At 38.4% G+C, this 19,514-nt stretch overlaps 1 protein-coding gene across 11 annotated transcripts in view; it reads right to left on the minus strand.

The window, feature by feature from the left end:
• Positions 1–19,514, minus strand: part of FHOD3 (formin homology 2 domain containing 3) — a 388,584-nt gene that overhangs the window by 69,934 nt on the left and 299,136 nt on the right. For 8 of the 11 annotated variants that reach the window (XM_069853399.1, XM_069853396.1, XM_069853401.1 and 5 more), the window contains 4 exons: positions 13,772–13,906; positions 10,756–10,806; positions 5,863–6,077; positions 404–697 (listed from right to left, as the gene is read on the minus strand). In XM_069853399.1, coding sequence (XP_069709500.1) covers positions 404–697; positions 5,863–6,077; positions 10,756–10,806; positions 13,772–13,906 — 695 coding nt within the window. The remainder of the gene's footprint in view (positions 1–403; positions 698–5,862; positions 6,078–10,755; positions 10,807–13,771; positions 13,907–19,514) is intronic. The other 3 variants (XM_069853398.1, XM_069853406.1, XM_069853402.1) reach the window with 2 other exon arrangements.

A 19,514-nucleotide genomic window follows, 5' to 3' on the forward strand; every position in this document is an offset into this window, starting at 1 on the left:
GGTATCTAAGAAAAAAGGTATCTGAAATCCCATGACCAATCATGTCAACACGGTCCCTCGTCTCACTGTTTTATATGTAGAAAACCCAAATAAATTCTCTGGGAGCTAGAGAAGCAAGTCACTGCAACACAATGATTCAACAGTTAATGTATTAATCTTAGGGGAAGAAAACAGTCTGAAATTAAAGAAAACCTCATTTCATCAAGGCCTTATTGTCACTCAAACACAGAAACCCCATAAAAGTCTGGATTTCCAAACAGAGAGTAGACCATACTTGGCCATGGTGAAGAAAGCCTCAGACAGGCACAAATGGTTTCTTAGCTAATTAACACAAGAGAGTTATTAATGTAACATTTTTTTTTTCCACCAGAAATCCTTCATTATTGAAAAAGCTTCACTTTACCAGTTTCATTGTCACTGGTTAACTTGTCCTCTCTCTCTTCCCTCTCTAAAGTGCTGCTTGCTGAGGATATGCTGGATGCAGAGCAGTTGTCTTTTTCATTCACTTCCTCATTCTGCCTCTCTTTTTCACTGAGTATTGCACTTTCTTCTGTCTCTCTCTCTGGTCCTTGTTCCACCTCACTCTCTGGTCCCACCTCTGTAGCCTCTATTTCCTTGGGTGTCTCCGTTCCCTGCTCGGCCTCAGCCTCCTGCTCTGGTTCTGTCTCTGTCTCTGGTTCAGGTTCACTGGCACTCACTGGCGGAGAAAACAATGGGAGAAAGAGATTCACTTAACAATGGAGTCGACTCAGGCTCAATCCTCTTAATGAGAACAACATGGAAGTTGTACAAGTGCCTTAAGGAAAGAAAAGAAAAAGCAAGTCCATGGCATGCTGAACATTAGGAGTAACAGACTGATGAACATTGTACAACAACAGCATTGCATGTGAGAGTGGCCTGGAAAATCCCTTTGCTTGCTATCTGGAGCCAGTCCACTGGTTTTATACATACTTCCACAGCTGGAGCGTTGGACTCGCATAAGTATTTAAACGAACCAGCAGAAAATGGGCATCCCACCTGAGCATGACATTGACAACTCAGCGCCCAGACAGAGCCAGGAAGGAAAAAAAAGGCAAAAATGAGGGAGATTGTGGCTTTTGGTTGAATTTTCTTTGGGTTCTGGAAGAATTCTTTTTTCACCTGATGAGGAACAAGTCAATGAAAAAATACAAATGTTAGTTTGATTAACACAGATGAATGGCACAATCTGGTAATGGCACTGTCACACATATGGCTGACAAAACCCATGTATTTACTTCAGAACAGCCACAACAAAAGCAAACAAAATTTCCAACTGCTTGGATATGGCACAACTTTAGTTTCCAATTGGTTGGCATATGGCACACAGCAAATTCTGTTGATAGTACATTTGTTTTCTTCTTCCCTGTTTTATCACTGACAGTGAAATGAATTAATTCACCTTTAGGGTTTTCAGCTCTAACAGCAGATTTTCACATGCAAATATTTTCTGCATGCTGCAAAGAAACTGAAGAGCATCCACACATATTCACATCAAGCAGCTCACAATTTTCTGAAAACTGAATTGGCCATGCAAGAGTGATGAACATAGGCATGCATGTTAGTTGTGCATACTTCCTAAATTCCCTCTGCACTAAATCTTTTGTCAAGTGACTGAATGACAATAACCAAGTCATACTTGTTTTTTCCCTCTGTTAACTGTTTTTCATTATTACACTATTGCAAGAGAGCCTTCTGGACTTGTCATGGTCTTTGGATCACATGATAAATGATGAAATTTTCTTCAAGAACTACATGAACCTTTGAAAAATAAGAAAAGTATCGCACTGGAACGCAATCTAAACATTTCAGTCTTCTAGGGAGCAGGTAAATAGATTTATCTTGAGGAAGTATAAGCCAGAATAATGAGGGTCACAATATTTTCCTAAGACTGTTTCATGTTGCATGCCTGTCCTGTTTTCTGAGACATCCACACAAAGTATAACAATTTCTAACAATGTCTGTGCCTATCTTTACAGTAACATATATGGTTTAAAGTAGCTTTCAGTAATACATCCTCAGTACTACGCTCTTCCACATAATTTCATGTAATTTAAGCATACAAAACTGAAAATTATATTTTTGCCACAGATTTCACTGGAGCTAAGCTTCTATGCTATCACAATTGATTTTAAATATGTAGTTAGTTAAATAACCAGACATGCATATATAATACATTCATATAAAATAAATGTACACATAATATGTCTAACATACAGTTCATGCTCACTCAAATCTCTCTAAGATGTTTTAAAAGACTCCCTACATAGGGTTCCCTCAACTGATGTGTAAAGATTTTGTCATTTTGAGCAATGGAGTAATTTGCACCTTCTCATGTTTTCAAAACTTGGTCACGTAAAGCCCTAGCAATCTGATTTGCTATGATCTGATTGGTGACATTCCTCTTTTGAGTGAGAGGTTACAGAGGACAGCAAGCCACTCCCTTCTGAAAAACATGGCTATAAACTTACAGTGCTGTACAGGAACATGGATGGAAATTGTTTTTCTTTTGATACTCAACTATAAATGAACTCTGAAGCAGATACAAGACATTGTATCCTTAGTACCTGCTGATAAGACTTTGAACCCCCAGCCCTAAAAGCCCTCAGACAGAACAAACATCCTTCCAGGCCCACATCTAATCCCCTGCCAGGGTAATAAGATCAGGCAATCACACCTTCATCTAGTTTCTCCACCCTCTACTTGGAGCTGGGAGATACGCTAGTGTCTCTTGAGGATGCATACAGTAAGTCTGAAGATGGCTATACCTACTCAAGACCTTGCTTCAGTTGTTTGGGCATGGCTTAAAGTCTTGGTTGTTCTCTTCCCTCTGTTCTTCCAGCACAGGATTCCTCTTGCTGTGAATTCAGCAGGGACTCTCTCTCGCTTTCTCCACCCCCACCCCAATACTTTCTTACAAGTCCTTGTGTTGGTAAAAACTAGCACAGAATGATCTCCAGAAGGGAACTGGCTCTTTCTTCATCAAATCAGAAATGATCTTTCTTTGTCCCTCACTCCAGTTGCTCCGCTGACTTTCTGTACCATGGTTCCTTTGGCTCTACAACTGGGGCTGCAATGGCCTCACTGCACCCTCATGCTCTGGTGCTTCTCCATCTGCTGAGGTGCTTTCACTAGTCATACTTTAGGCGGTGTTTGAACCTTGCCCAGCTATTAATATGCTCAGAAGGCTTCCTACTGTTCACAATGTGCACTTTGTTTGCCCTGCTTACTTCCTCAAGTGCTAAAAAAGCTGGTCGTCTCAGAAGGGTTCATCTCCAATTCCTTTGTGGATTAACTCCAGAGATGTCTTGGTTATTGTTGCTCTCCTTTACTGCACACGTGCACTTCATAAAATATTCTCCAATGAAATTATAAAAGAGGAAGTAGCTGCCTTGAAAAAAAAAAAATTAAGTTCCATTTTGCAGTTATGGGACTGCCTTCATTTCCTCTGAATGCCATACCCCAAGTTTTACAAGAGTAAGTCTTGCAAGACTTGATTACTTTAGTGGAACCAATTGTTTTAATATGAGGAAACGCTTCAGCTCAGCAAGTCCAGATTTTTATATGGGTATTGCTACTGAGACGATTCACAGTGTAGGACAAAGTTCCACAGAAAAAAATCCATTTTCTTCTTAAGTCCAGTAGATACTGGATGGGCAATGGATATCTCAGCACAAATAGCATAAAATAAATAATTTCACTCTGAAATAATATGACTCTGAAAATCATTTATTGCTTTGCTATAAAAGGAACACAGTTCCTGTTTGGCTTTAGGTTCTAAATTCTGCAGACCAATGTCACACATCCATTAACGCTGTTTGGTGTGTCCTATGCACAGAACCAAGGAAATGTTTTCCTTCTTCAGTTTCATCCTTACTTGGGAAGATGGTGACCCCTATGTTCAAAGCAAGTGCTTGAGGTGCAAGTAATCTGGGTTTTGTCCATGGCTTTATTTCAGCTTTCCTACAACTGGCTTAAGTGAGTTAATGCCTCGGTTTCTCTATCTAATAAAATGAGATTCATAAGATTTCCTAGTGACAGTAAACATTCAGATTTTTAATCCATTATGGAGCATAAAGTATTCAGGTAATAGCCTAGAGGCCATAGCAAAATCTATAGTAAGCCTGCCAGCTGTTGGCTAATATTCAATAATCTGGGCATTTCCAAATTAGAAAGCCTGCCCTGCTTACACGCTCGTTAAGTCATATGACTTCTCCAATGCTTTTGGTAGGCCTGAAACAGCAATTCTTCATCATACTCAGCTGACAATGAAGTATGCAGATTTCAAGCCCCTATTCTGGTGCTCTCCTGGACATCTGCCTGCAGCTGCCTGCGGATCAAGGCTTACCCTGCCCCATCCATATGTTCTTTCCCCACAGTCTGTTTGCCAGGCTTACAGGCGCTGCCCTCTGATGCCTCCTGATATTGCCAGGAGTTCTAGTAGAGATGTCCTGCCTTCCCACATGTTGATAGCTGTGCCATAATCTGGCTGCCTGAAGTTGCTCTGCACACCTGCTCTAAAATGTATTCTCCAAATGGATTTTGTTATTTTGTTGCTCCATTTCATGCCACATTTTTTTTTTAATGCTTCCAGGAGGAATATGTTAAAATAATCAGCATAGAAGAGATACTTGCTTCCTACCCAGCTCTGAAATCCTAATGGTGGAAAAATTCAGCTTATTTGCTCTAAAAGCTATATTGCATTTAAAATATAGGGCATCTGGATGTTTGTGAATATCAGTGTTACAGGAAAATATCCATATTTTTTAAGTTCAAATGATTTCTCTGAGACTTCTGAGGTGCCAGACAAGAAAACTGGGAATATAATTGGGAAAATATATAAACCTAAATTAAATAAACTTCACCTCCTTAGTAGAGTGAGGATAAACATATGCAACATTCATTATCTGAAACTTTTCTCTTAAATAGCCTTGCTTTATAGCATGCTACCAGCCATAACACTCAATAAAACCAAGCAGTGCAAATTACAAACGCATTAATCACCAATAGCATGGAGCAGGAAATCAAATCAAATAAAAATGAATGATGGCAATAATCCACCCTCGACATGCATTCTAGCTCCCAATGTTAATGCAATACCATGTGGTGCAAATGAATATCTGTATGATGAGTGTTTTTTGAGGACTGAAGGAGGGGTACATGATGCAAGTGAAGGAATGACGTGCACACACACAAAATATTGCTCTGCACACCAATAAATTATATGACAGCAAACCAACCATGCAAACATTTATTATACTTTCCTTTTCACTAATTTTCTGTGGTCTCTTTTAAGTCCTTTACTACTTGTTCTACCATTTCAAGAGTTTTTGTTGATGTTAAAAATAACCAACATACCCTCCCTGCCTTCAATTCAAGACCTTTTCTGTTTGTCCCATTCAGCTTGTGCTCTGCTGGAAGGTTATTATGAACTTGGCATTCATGTTACATTTCTTTCAGAGAATCCACATAAGCAAAATCTGTTGGCAGGAATATTGTTGGCTTAGTATTCAGTTATTTCTAATATACAAGGAACATGATGGTGAAAGACCCTCTGTATGCTGGATTTTCGAATTATTTGATTCTAATAGCAATAGATAATAAAAATACAAATAATAGAAGCAATTAGCAGTATATTCTTTGCTTGAATAGACTAGAAGATATCGAAATCTATGAAAAAAAAGGACAAAATTTAAGAAGAAAGCATGAAACAATGTAATGAGACCATTTACTTTGGCACCTCAGAGGTTATATTCTTGCACTCATGCATTAAAAATCACTGCTAGCCCAAGAGAAACTGTGACAAAACCACTGCTCCTTCTGCCTATCCTCCTTTTCACTTACCTTCTGAGGGCTGAGGGGTCCCACAAGGAGTGGAAAGGGTCTTCAGCTCCTCCTGGGATTCTATGGATGCTGGGCTGACACACTTGGGTACAGGTGAGGATGGGGCTGAAGGAGATCTCAGGTTCAAGGACAGCTCACTTCTGCCTCGACTTACACTCCGACTCTTCAGCTCCTTCTCATACTCCTCTGCTGCCAGCCTCTCCAAGTATTTGTATCTGAAAGTTAAATTCCAGAAGGTTTCCGTAAAGAAAAAGAAGTCTGTAGCTGATGCTTGTTTATGGATGAAACACCTGCAGAGAATGATCTGACTTCCTGACACAAGGGATACAGCACTAAACTGACCCTCTGCTCAATCTGCCAAAATATGCCCACCAAAGCAAAGACTATTGCCCCAAAAAATGTTAATTTTCTCATGACAAAACAAAAGCAAAAACTAGCAGAGTTAAAGAGCATTTAGATACAGTATTGTGTCTGCACAGTCCTTTTGGAAGCATTTGCCTGTGCTCCTTTTCACCCTCCTTCTTCACCTCCTCCTCCTCCACTCAGCCCTCCCTCTCCAAAAACAAAAACGGGAGGAAAAAAAAAAAAAAAGAAAACAGGGGAAAAAAAAAACCCACACCCCTCCGAAGCCAGAGCCCCTTAATACTGATGCAAATAGGCAAAGTCTGAAACTTGCTGCAAGGAGAGGAAATTAGTTCAGTGCAGCAGACAAAACCAGATCCCCCTGAAAATAATACCAATAATAAATGTTTGGATTGACTATCTAAAGTCTCTGAACCTGCTTCTGTTTGCTCTGAGAGCAATGCACTGGAATTCACTTTGTTCTCTCCAGAGTCTACAATGGAAAGTTTTCTTTTTTTTATTCTAAAAAATTTCTCCGCCGGACTCAGACATCCAATAGCTTGGACCTGACGTCACATGTAGTTTATTCATCAAAGTCACTTTAAAAGAACAAAGATACATCTGTTTTGCATTTTAGGCAGGCAGAACTCACTGTTTATTAAGACCAGCTACCAATCATATTCTTCATAGTGTGCTTTATACATTTCGACCAAAATAACTTTGAAATATGTGCCCCTTCCAGATGTCTGCTAATTTTATCCGCCATTATTTCCTAAGGAATAAATTCATGAATACAGCTGGATTGGGCTTTAGACTGTTTGTTTTATCCACAGGTGAACTGTTAAATGGGTTTATCAAGACTACTGCTTATGTTCCTGAAACACTCTGGTCATCCTCCTATAACCCACTGCTGTAAACACTTGGTAACAAGGAACACCTCTCCTCCCCCCTTCTGTCTCACTGACAGCCCAAATTAGCATAAAAAGCAGGAAGGGTAAAGAAGTCAGCCATACGTTGTAACAAACATGTTTAGTACACATGGCAGCCACACACATGCATATTTGCAAACATCCATATATAGAGAGCATAGAAATGTGTCTTTGAAGAGCAGTCCTTGTGTTTTCAGAGGCAATTTGCTTTATAGCAAACAGCAATAATGAAGAACAAACTCATTTTCTTTTATACCTCCCGAGATATGCACAGGCTTTGAATAAATTCTGCAAGAAAAAGAACCCCTACAGCCTCTGGATGAAAATATTACAAGCCACATACTTGTATGGTTATAAAATAGGAACTGTTTACAGTTCTAACATGAAGCCAATTCTCAAGAATGATTTTTGCCTTTTCAATAGAGGAGAAAGCCTTTTGCTGGCATTAGCATAATGTTTTGTTACAGTTCATGAAGCCAGTCTTTCTTTTAACACTGGTCACTTAAGTATTGCCTGCTGTCTTCTCACAAGCAGAGCAGATTGGACTTCAGACTCATAAAGAGCCACTCAAACTATCACTTAGCTCAAACAGGTACAGCCCATCTGACTGCTGTCAAGGAGAGTTTTGCAGTTTGTCAGCAGACTACAACAAAGATCTGGCTGGATCCTTTGGGGGGGCAGACCTACAATGTTTTATTGTCTTTAGCTCTTTTTCAGCTGCTTTAATATTTAAGCTTCTGTAGCCTGTGCTGCACAGCCAACAAGCAAAGCAGGACTATCATCCAAATATGCCTTCTGAAAATGTTTCTGTTCATTTTACTGGAAGAAAAATGTGAACCAGAACAGCAACTCTCATTGCAGCACATCAGCATAACTACTTATCGAATCAGAACAGCAATTTAACGAGAAATAAAAATTATTCAAGAATCAGTTATTAATACTTCACACTTGAAAAATGGCATTCATTTAGGCTATTTTTTATATCTGCCCAATGTCTGAACAATGAATGAATGCCAGCATCAAATACACAGGGTCTCATGAAGACCAAAATGTGAAGGAGTTGAAAGCACAAGATACCTTTCCTTCTGCTGCAATTAGTTCCTCCACTGCAGGATTGACATATTGTTTCTGTATATACTGCCTTATTTCTTTAAATCATGGAAACCCACAGATATCATCATGCCTATGCAGATTCTCCTCTAAAGACAAATAGCCAAAAGTCTGTGGCTATCCATTTGGTATATCATATGAACGTGACATTCCACTTAGCTTCAAGTAGATGAAAATACATTCTCTGAGCAATGCCCTGAGGGGAACTTAAATGTTTATGTACCAACAAAGTCACAGGTTGAAGAGCATTTGAGCTGTAAATCATACGAAAGAGGGCTTGGGGATCTCACTTTTATTGTTGTTTTTTTTCTAATTACCACTGGAAAGCACCCAGCCAAGAAAAGTAAAAAAGGCCTTAAATCATCCAAAAGGAAGAACATGTTAAACGACTGGTGCTCAGTTACACTCAGACACCTTGAAACTCCAGGAATCTTTCTCCCTCACACCAAGGCCACCCCAGAGCCACTGGAAAAGTAGGTGCCTGTATTCTGGAGTTGCAGGGTGACAAGACATAACGCTCCATAGAACTGGCAGTATTTAGACAAACCAGTGCTTTTAACAGAGCCTTTCCTATGTACTCAATATTATCTCCTTCTACTTTTCCAAAGTGATACGGGGGAAACGTACAATCCAGATTTTAACAAGGACTTTAGTGCCTTGGCTACAGCATTTTCTTGTAGCCCATGAATTCTCTTAAAACAAATCAACATGCAATGTGCTATAGGAAGTAAAACTTCATTTGTGCAAAGGTGTTTATTAAAAAATAATAGTTACAAAAGGCCAATGTAATGGACTACTGGTGCAAGACTTCTCTTGCAGAAGCTTTCTCCAGTATATATGTGGCCTCAAAGCAAACATACCTTTCCTCTTTATAAGGAAGAACTGATAGTTTAACATTTTGGTTCAAATGCTTCCTAAGGGTAAAGACACGTTAATAATAACCAACAAAACTGTCTCAGATTGCACCACAGTGATGCCCTGCTGATGAACACTTCACCAAAACTACTCCAGTTTACTTGACATGTTCCCTTCCAACTTGAAAATACTGAAGAATTTCCTTCTAATTTGTTTCAAATCTTGCTGATGAGTATGCTTGCTGCTTTAGTCAGTGTATGATGCTTATGTGCTCAGACTCATTTAATTTCAGAAAATGCTTAAAACTATTTGTAACTGATCTGGCCATAAGGACAAAGGAAAGTCCACCTGCCTTTTCTTACACTTAGAGTTATCAAAATAATTTTTAATATTACCTACTTCAGTAACAATAGATCAGACTTTAGCATGCAGAAAAAAACGCTTCCTGTATGATGGTTTTGTGGAAAAAAAACTCAAAACAACAGAAAAGCAAAATGAAAATGCAACAGGACAAAGGTTTCTGAGATGGCTGCTCTCTAATAATGTGATTTCAACTCCTGACAATCCAAAAGTATCTCCAGAGAGTAAGCTCTAGAGGACCAGGAAAGCAGAACTGAAGCAACCTGGATGATTTTTCATCTACTATTCTTTCAGTAATGTGCATATTTTCTAGGTAAAAACAAGAGCTCCCTCCAGGGAGGAGGTAGAGATGCAGCTACTGAAAGGCAAAGGTCATGTGTTCCTTGAAAAATGTGCTTTCATAAGCACATAGCTCCCAGACAAGACCAGAATTTCTAAACTATTTAATTGAATTTAAAAAATAAAAAAAGGAAAAATCCAGCTCAGTCCATTTAAGTCTGTTTTTTAAGTAAAACTAAAGCAATGCCCCAATGATAAACACTGCTAAGCTTTGTAATTTACTCACTCATGTTTAGAGAGATCAGCAGAGAAACCTTGGCCCTCTACGAGTAGGTCAGAACCTTTCAAGCTCTGCCAGGGGAGGTTCAGCCTGGACATCAGAAAAAAAATTTTCATGGAAAGGGTCATTGGGCACTGGAACAGGCTGCCCAGGGTGGTGGTTGAGTCACCTTCCCTGGAGGTATTTAAAAGACGGGTGGATGAGGTGCTGAGGGGCATGATTTAGCGGCTGATACCAATGGTTGGACTCCATGATCCTGTGGGTCTTTTCCAACTTAGTGATTCTGTGATTCTGTGAACCTTTTCCATCAGCCTGTAACTGCAGTTTTGCAATGCCTGTGACCCCAGTTTCCTTTGTCCTCAGTTGCCTTTTCTGACCCTCCAGAAAGCTCGGGACCCACTGGGTGAGAAAGACAGGCTTATTAAATTTATAACTGTACTACATTTGGGCAAGTTTCTGAGGCAAATGGAATGAGCTTATTCCCTGCACAAACAGATAAAAGATATATCATCAATCATTTTTATGCATTCCAGTCCTGCTGCTCTTCATTTATTGCTGTGCTTACAGCTGGACTTCATTCTCCTCGTCAATGAAACTACAGCCTTCCTATAGAAGCCTTTTGGAATAAAAGTGTTCTGTGCATGCAGAATTAAAAATGTAAAAACACAACAGTTCCACAGTGAAGAATATAGGAAGTGCAAAAAACCAAAAGGAAGGATGGATGCATTATATACCAACCTCTCTTCTCGTGCTTGTCTTAGTTCTTCTCTTTTGTCTAAATAATCACGGCTAAAAAGAGAATTGCAGTAAATTGCACAGGAAATCAGAAGAATAGGGTAAGTAACAGAAGTATGAGTGCAGTAGGAGAAACCAAGAACAGTACAAACAAGCAGACCAGAGACAATGAAGGCTGTTGCCAACAAAAATTATTATTTTTTTTTATAAAAAAAAAGCTGAGAAGTGTGTGTGTACGCTTATCCACACATAAACCACAGGTATGTGTATATCAAATATGTAGTTCAGAAGTTTGTTATAAGTAATTATAAAAAAATTCAGAAAGTGAAGAACACGAAGTACATTTTGAAACCTGGTATCTGAAATTAGATAAAATGAACCAGACTCATCTGTAACGAGGAAGCACAGTAGTGTCTATTAAACCACTCCTTATTTGCCTCATCTAGAATACCCCAAAACAGTGACTGGGGCACCTGAAAGGCTAAATCGAGGCAAGGAGCACACCATATTGGTTCTTTTTCTAATATACCTTTCCTCAGTGTGAAATACACAGTTGGAAATAGGACAGAGGAATGGCATTACTGAGTAGGAACCTTCTTCGTTCTTACAAGGTGCATGCAGGATCATTGGACAGGTAACAAACTTTCACTTCTTTATTATTCACCCTGAATTTTAGATACAAACCTCCCTCTATTTCAGCTGCCCCTCCCACGGCTCCTCAAGTAACTCATATATCTAGCTTTTGCCAAGTCAATTCTGCTGGATGTCTAAGTAATGTGATTTCAGGCAGGTCTGTCACACCACAAATATAGATATAAATTTAACGGGAGCACAGCAAAACCACGTGAACGTCCATCCTGCCTCAATATTACAGCAAGATAGTTCTTATGATATTTTTAATATTATGTTGAATCTGGTGGACAAAACTGAAGAGACTTTCTCCTTATCTGTTAGATTCTTCCACTGTGTAACCTGTGAGTACCAGAGAAATTTTCAGAACTACTGAATTTATTAATAAGCGACTATATTTTCTCTTTATATTGTTATCAAAGGAATTATTATTATCTACTATACAAATAGCCATCAAACATCTGCCTGCAAGTGCTCTTCAAAAGTCCATTAACGGTGAACGCACGCTACTGTTTCAGTATCCTTTGTATCCATAAACTGATTACACTTTGATCATATTTTCAGAGTATTCTGTGAATTACAATAGCTATGGGAATAATTCAGAAAAAAAAAAATCTAGGATTTTTTCAAAAGGCAATTTTTAACATTACTCTTTCCCTGCTGACGACTTTCACCCTTCCCTTGTAAACCTTGTATTTTAGGAAATATTGCTCTATATATGCAACCAGTACAACAGTCCTGCTGACAACAATGTATACAAGTATACCCTTTGCTAGCAATAGCTTATGAAGCTTTTTAACACCTCTCCTAAAACCAAGTTCTTTCACAACTGGTGAGGCTTTCCTTTAAATTATCGTCAATTTGTCAATAATGGTGCCAAAACCTAGTGCAATTTTCTCAAGGCAGAATTGGAAAGAATGAGATAACAAATGAGTCATGATGGCAAATCCAGTACTGCTCACAAGTTTAAAGGCTGTGAATTGCAAGTGCTATTTTTAATCAAAAATACATCTTCAGAGACTGGTTTTCTAGCCAAACTGATGATCTGATAAAGTAATCCCAAGAACTCTTACAAAATTGTCCAGGAGCGTTTGCTGTGGCTTTGTGCTGCTCCTGCCAGACTGTTTAATTAACTGTTGGATGCTATCTGTCTGAGAAGTTCGGTGGCTTTGGAGACCCTCTCCTCAAACAAAAGTTATAACTTTTGGGTGACAAACCTAGAATATGAAAACACTGGGTACTGAAAACGTCATCCTAAATATGCAACACAACCATGACATTTAGTTTCTGACTCTGGAGTAATGGGATGAAAAATGTATATTTAAAGAAATTTGGTTTTCAGACTTTAAGGATCCTCTTTTAGTGACAGAACAACTACTGTAGCCAACGTCTACTGAAATGTGCAGATCTGTTATTCAAACAGGTCAAGCTGCCAAAAGTCCTGGTGGCTTTTTTGGTCTGGGAGTTTCCTTTCTGAAAGATCATGTTGGCTGTCCATGACAGCCTACTGCAGCCTGATGATACCACTTAGAGGGAAAGTTTTGGAAGAGGCTTGAAGACCAAGACCTGATTGTTTCTGTTTCAGGAGAACTTGGGCAGCTGTTGGCTGCCAAAGATCCTATTATGGTGCTCTTCCACCTTCCCTCCACCTCTCATTTTCTTCAAAACTAGCTATCTTGTGGAGCCAGGAGAACATCTCCTCCAACCACCCACCCACCCAATAGTAAGTTATTCCTCTTTCCAGATTCACTATGAGACAGACCATTTCCAGTTCTTACTGAAGAGACGATTACAGTGAAAACAATCCTGCACACTAATAAACAAGATCACATGAAACCCAGTGCCATCTTTTCCATAATTATCAACTCTGAGGCTATGAAACATTTATCCTACCATTCTTCAGATGACTACATTATGTCTTCGAACTACTAAAAATGTTTACCCTGGGATCCCACAGCACACAACATGTTCTCAGATGTGAAAATGGAGAGACCTATTTTCAGCTAGGGCCTTTGTCTGGCCACAGTTTGAGTAATTATTTTTATAATTAATTTCTGCCACTTGCTGTTTCCAGAAGGAAAAGATACATGTTCAGAAAAGCAGGAAAAGGTAGTTTAAAAACACTACCACAGATCCCAAAACAACAGAACATTTCTACTTTGCAGAACGTAAAAACAAAAAGTTGTCTCAGTGCTGTCTATTCCTCTCTGCCAAAATTCATCACAATGTATTTATATAACAGTTCTTAAGATACTTAGATCAAGAAAGGTATCTAATGAGATATTAATTAACAAACTATTAATTCAATTATTTTACAATTGAATATCTCAATGATTTACAAATCCATCACACATTAAAACAACATATTGAGAGTAATTTTGGTTCCTACTTGAATTTGTTTCTTTCTTCACGTTCTATCCTTTGCAACCTTTCTTCTCTCTCCTGACGTCGTCTTTCTCTTTCTGCTGCCAAGGACTCCTGGTGCTGCCGAAAAGATGATGTAAGGAGACCACCCAAAGCTGGCCTGCAGAGTAGGAAGATTAGATTTCTCAGTGTCATTTTTATTGATTATACTGGCAAAACCCAATCATTCAGGAAGTAACATAATCCCAATCAAGAGAATGACATGGCAATATTTAGGTATAGATTCTTCAAAGCACTAGTTAAGTGCCTTCTTGCTATACTGATTATAGACACAGTGATGGCCTTAAGAAAAACAAATGTGGTAGGCTTTTTGAACTGAAAAATTTCTGAAGCACTGATAAAGTACACGTAAGAATTCCTCAGACTATTTCAACTGCAATATCATCTAAATACTTTTTCTTTATGGTATAATTCTATTAACTGAAAAGGTGAATTGTGTAAAGGATTTTTGATTTTTTTCCAGAGCTTTTCAAACATGTTATGCAATGGTGTTACAAATAGATGTGTCACAAACACCTTAGAATCCTGTATACAGAAAACCAAAAGTAAAAGAAGATGTCAGGATTGGCCTTCAGAATTTGAATGCTCTCTTAAGTAGGACACCCTCTTCCTTTATACATTAAGAAATTCTATTATCATCATTTCCTTGCTACATGAACTGAAAACACAAAATGAATGACATGTAGGAACATATCAGTAAAATACAAAGGGACAGCACAACTAGTTATAATAATCATTAAATGGCATCAAAATTGTAATTAAAGAATCATAGGAAATGACATTGGAGGAGAACAGATTATCCATTTTCATTTCCTTACCCAGGGCAGGATTTAGTCTTCTAAAACCATGCAATCTTCTCTTTCTTGAAAACTGTTTGACCTGCCTTAAAACTCCTTAATGATGGTCATCCCACACCCATCTAGCGCTTAACTACACCTGCGACCTAGCCTAAATTTCTCTTTTTGTCATTTAGACCTATTTGTTCTTGTTCTGTCCACAGTGAACAAAAAGAACAGTTTTGCTACGACCTGCTTTATAGGACAGCAAGAATTAGGTTGAAAGGAGACATTCTCTGCAGTTCTCTAGCCATAACTACAAACTGGATACTCCATGATAAGCTACTGTAATGAAGAAGGCTGAATGTTCCTACCAACAGCATAAATCAAACTTCTAGCTCTTGTTCAGGAAGGTGTTCAGATGCATGAGATAAGGTGAGTAAATACCCAGCCAAAAAAGTAGGACCTTTTTTTTTGTCAGAAATGGCAGTGCCTACAGTAAAGACTTCTCAAATATGCAAATATTTTTTTCTTTGAGATGAAACAGCTTCAAGTAGCAAATAAACTTTAAAAAACTGCATTTGCAAATTTGGTCTCGATACAGATCTTTAGCTAGGATAGTGGCTCCTATTACACATCTTTCCCCCAAAATAGTGGTATTGGTACCACTGTCCTCTCACGTGGCAACAGAGTGACCTTGGAGTAAACATGTCTTTCTTCCTGTACAAGAAAAAGAAATCTGTATTGTACAAGGGAGTCTTATACAGAAGTAAATGTATCCACACTGATTAAATTAGACTGATAAAATCAACAAGATTCAGCTCATGTAGAACGCTTTCTGTGCATTGTTATAACAAGAGTTTTGCAATTAATGGAATAATGAGTGAAATAGATGTTGCTTTTTCTGAAAAGAAACTAAACACTGTCTGAAAGAAGATTCCCAAACCAGCAAGGCAAACCTGAATAATTTTTTTATTATTTTTAAGAAATTAGACCCTTTTCCTTTTTTATTTACATGTCTATGGCTGTACAATGTAGGCATTCAGTGTAATGGCACTAGTTCACTAGTGAAATTAAGTGCAGAAGAAGATAAAACCATTAATGCAAACCTATTTTTCCAAGTGTCTATGTCTGTGCAAGCAGGAATGCCACCAACCGTAGCCATTTCAGCCCCACTGGCAGCAGGGCAGTACTAATATAATTTAAATAATTTCAATAAATTGAATTTCAGTATGTCATATCCCACCCGCATAAACATTACATAAAATGGTATAAAACTTGATATTCTGTAATCCTCCCTGCTGGCACTCCTCCAGAGCTACAGTATCAATGCTGGATCACACTCAAAACCATAAAAATCTCTAATATGCTCCGGCACTAAGAAAAGGGGAAAAAATCCTCAAACTCTGGCAGTCAAGTACATGCAATGAATTTTCCCTTGAATATATTTTAAATTTATTTTAACCTTTGACCTTTTAGTGCATGTTGAAAGAGCAGGCTCTCAGCAGAAACAGTAGTGCCGCTGTACTGAGATTCAAAAGCTAGAGCTCCATTCCTGAGGTAGCATGAAGAAACATGGTGATACGGTTGGATACATCATGAGAAATTGCTCTCAGAAGGGGAAAATTGGTCACCACCTCCACATGAAGACATTTGGAAATAAACCGTAAGAGATAGCAAACAGAGGGTCCTATCAAGACTGTGTTCCTATCTGTTCTGTGTATTTAACTTGCTGTTCCACGCTGTTCCTATCCCATCCAGCAGCCCTAAAGTTTGCTAACTCCATCTGGAGTCCAAGGAAGTTATGACTTAATAAAACCTGAAGGAAAATTATGGAGAAGGATGGGATGATGCTGAGAGACCAAAACAGTGATTCTAAGTCTGCACGGCGTCTAGTAGTTTGGAAACCTTCAGCTCTGACTAAGCTCTTTGGGGATCCACAGTAGATACATATTCTTATCCATGGGATTACAGGGGAATTGCAGAGATGTGCAGCTTAGTCCTGCAGATGGGATTCTAACCTGACCCTGGTAGTAAGATGTCTGCAGATGCCAAAACACCTTGTTTGGAGGCTTGATCTAGCCCAGTGTGGCCTGTGTTGTTCATTCAACTAAAACTTGCAGATGTATGAACAGTAGCCTCTACAATCTAAATAAAATAGCCATAGCCATATACCCAGAAAAAAAATCAATGTGTAAGAAACTGAAAATTAATATCCATGCACCGTATTAGTGTGCCATGTTTTGGAAACTAAACAGATCAATAATAACTAGCTAAAACTTGGTATTTCCTGCTGGTTATTTCATGAGTCCATACTTCAGCTGAGTTACAAGCTACAGTACAGCATGCACGTATGAGTCAATTTATTTGTCCCAAACACAGTCAGTCCTGGACTGCCACGTTGCATACAACAGTTTATTGCATGAAATAGTAAAAACTAACAGTCAAAGCTGTGAGAAAGTTCTGTTGAAACAGGTCACAATTAAATAGAAAGGAATACGGCCAGTTGACTCCTTGTGTGGCACTGACTTCTTAAAATACAGTCAGGGTTTGGACTTCAGTTACACTTAGAAAAGGACAGGAGAAAACCAGCACTGATATTGCTGACTTAGTGCTTGACCTGACATATTTCCACTTTGTGAAGATAAAACCTCACACCAAATGCTGAGACCATTTGAAATCTCATAAACTATCAGCTTCACTGTTGTTATCAAACACTATAATTCAACTGGGGAGGAGATTTAGGCTGGACATTAGGAAAAAATTCTTCACAGAAAGGGTCATTGGGCACTGGCAGAGGCTGCCCAGGGAGGTGGTTGAGTCCCCTTCCCTGGAGGTGTTTAAGGCACGGGTGGACGAGGTGCTAAGGGGCATGGTTTAGTGTTTGATAGGAATGGTTGGACTCAATGATCCAGTGGGTCTCTTCCAATCTCGTTATTCTATGATTCTATGATTCTATGAACTGGTATTTGCATGCATCAATTCTCCTTTTTAAACTGAACTGCAACTGTAAATGAGCAGATGTTCATACCGAGTAAGCCCTACCCTTAGTTTTCTACATGTGCACAACCTAAACTTAGAGGAAACAGGTGTTACTTTCAGGGTGCACAAACCTGTAAAAAAGCCAGAAGTAAAACCAAGAAGAGGTATCCATCAAAATATTCCAAACAATTTGAAAAGGGATTTATCTATGTTTGGGTTGCCTAAAAAATCTTTTATCTTTTTTTTTTTTTTAAATTTCTGTATTCCCCTGTATTCATTTAAAGTCAAGGTTCCCTTTCACTGAACTTTTACTTGAATTGCTTATGGCAATGTGAATGGCCAAACCAGCTGGCAGGAAGGCTAGGGCTGAGCCTTCAGGTAATTTTGGTGCTTTGATGTTGTTTAAAGGGTGACAGAACCTTCAGGCCTCAGTCTTACTGCCACAGGCTGCATTTCAAAAATGGGTGAGCAAGGAAAAGGCTAAAAAAATTTCTGGCATTGAATCAAAGGTAGTAAGAGATTTTAACAGAAAAACGTATGTGAATACTCAATGAAAGCATAATAGAGTGATCACTCACAAAATGAGGTTATAGCTAATATATGCCAGCGTTTTAATGCTGGTGTCATATGTTACCAGCTGGTAATATCAACCATTTGTTCTACTCCACAAATACAATCCAGAAGGATTCTTACTCCGACTACTATTTTTAGTCTTGCAGAGAACACAAGACTATCAAGAATACACTGTTAATATAAAAATAATAAGAAAAGCCTTCTTCTGCTTGGTGTTAAAACTAGCAAAAGCTAAACAAGCTATATTTTTATGCTCTTATTCCAGAAAGAAAACACACAGCAAGAATACCTCTAAATCTAGGGATTTTTGAATACAGCTCCACACCATGGATTTAGGATCTGAGGCCAGAGAGGTCATTAGTTACTTATGTAGTTGGAAGAAGACAGAAAAGAGCAAAAAATAGCGGAAAAAAATAAAGAGAAGGAAAAAGAAGGCACCAAAATATACAGAGGGCAGAGGATATGAAGCCAGAATACTGATTGCAGGCCAAAGCTCTTCTAAAAAAAATCAGGTAAACTGATGTACTGCATTTCACATAGAAGTGAATTAGTAATTATTATTAAAACCAGAAGGTTTGGGAGACAAAAGGTATCTCTTTGCATGTATTTGCAGTTTTCTGACAATACCCCATCTCAGTACCCTGTGACTCTATATTGTGAAAGGGAATACGTGAACTGAATTACTCTAATTCTGCTGAAAATTGAAGAAAATATCTGTCTTACTCTAAGCCACTGCTTTACAGCCAGTAAACTGGCTGCAGATATCAGATAACTGCAGATATCAACTTCAAATGTTCTTCATTCATATTAACTCTGAAATACTCTTCTTTTGTGGCTGTGTTTTCTTCTGTTAATTGAATTTTTAAAATTTGCTAAATGGAAATGGATATCTATGTCAAGAAGACAAAATACAGATTTATATTTGTAGGAGCTAAAAGAAAAAATAACAGATGAGAGGAAACTCCCTTAGGTGATAAGGTCAATAGTAAGGATTTTTTTTAATAAAAAAAAGGTCAAAATCCTTAATAACCTTAATAAGGAAGCATTAATTTCCATTTTTCCAAAGTGCTCCTGGTCCAGCAGTCATGGGAATGCTACAGAGAGGCAATAACAGTTGTCGGCTCCTACTCAGGCCTTAAGTAACTCTAAATGTCTCTTGGCTTTATCAAAATAAATCCGCTTTCCAGCTTAGAAAGAGACAAAAGAGGCAGCAAAGCTGCCAAGAGCCATATTGCTTTTCACAGTTAAAGAAACTGTGTGTTATGTCTCCCTGCATGACACGGCAAATTCAAAAGCATGTTGATATAAGATTTTGCAAACAGACTAAACACTAGTTGAGGAATCTTTACAGAACTTCTCTCAAAAATAAACACAAAA

Source organism: Phaenicophaeus curvirostris, chromosome 3, assembly GCF_032191515.1.
Source record: "Phaenicophaeus curvirostris isolate KB17595 chromosome 3, BPBGC_Pcur_1.0, whole genome shotgun sequence".
Lineage (NCBI taxonomy): Eukaryota > Metazoa > Chordata > Aves > Cuculiformes > Cuculidae > Phaenicophaeus > Phaenicophaeus curvirostris.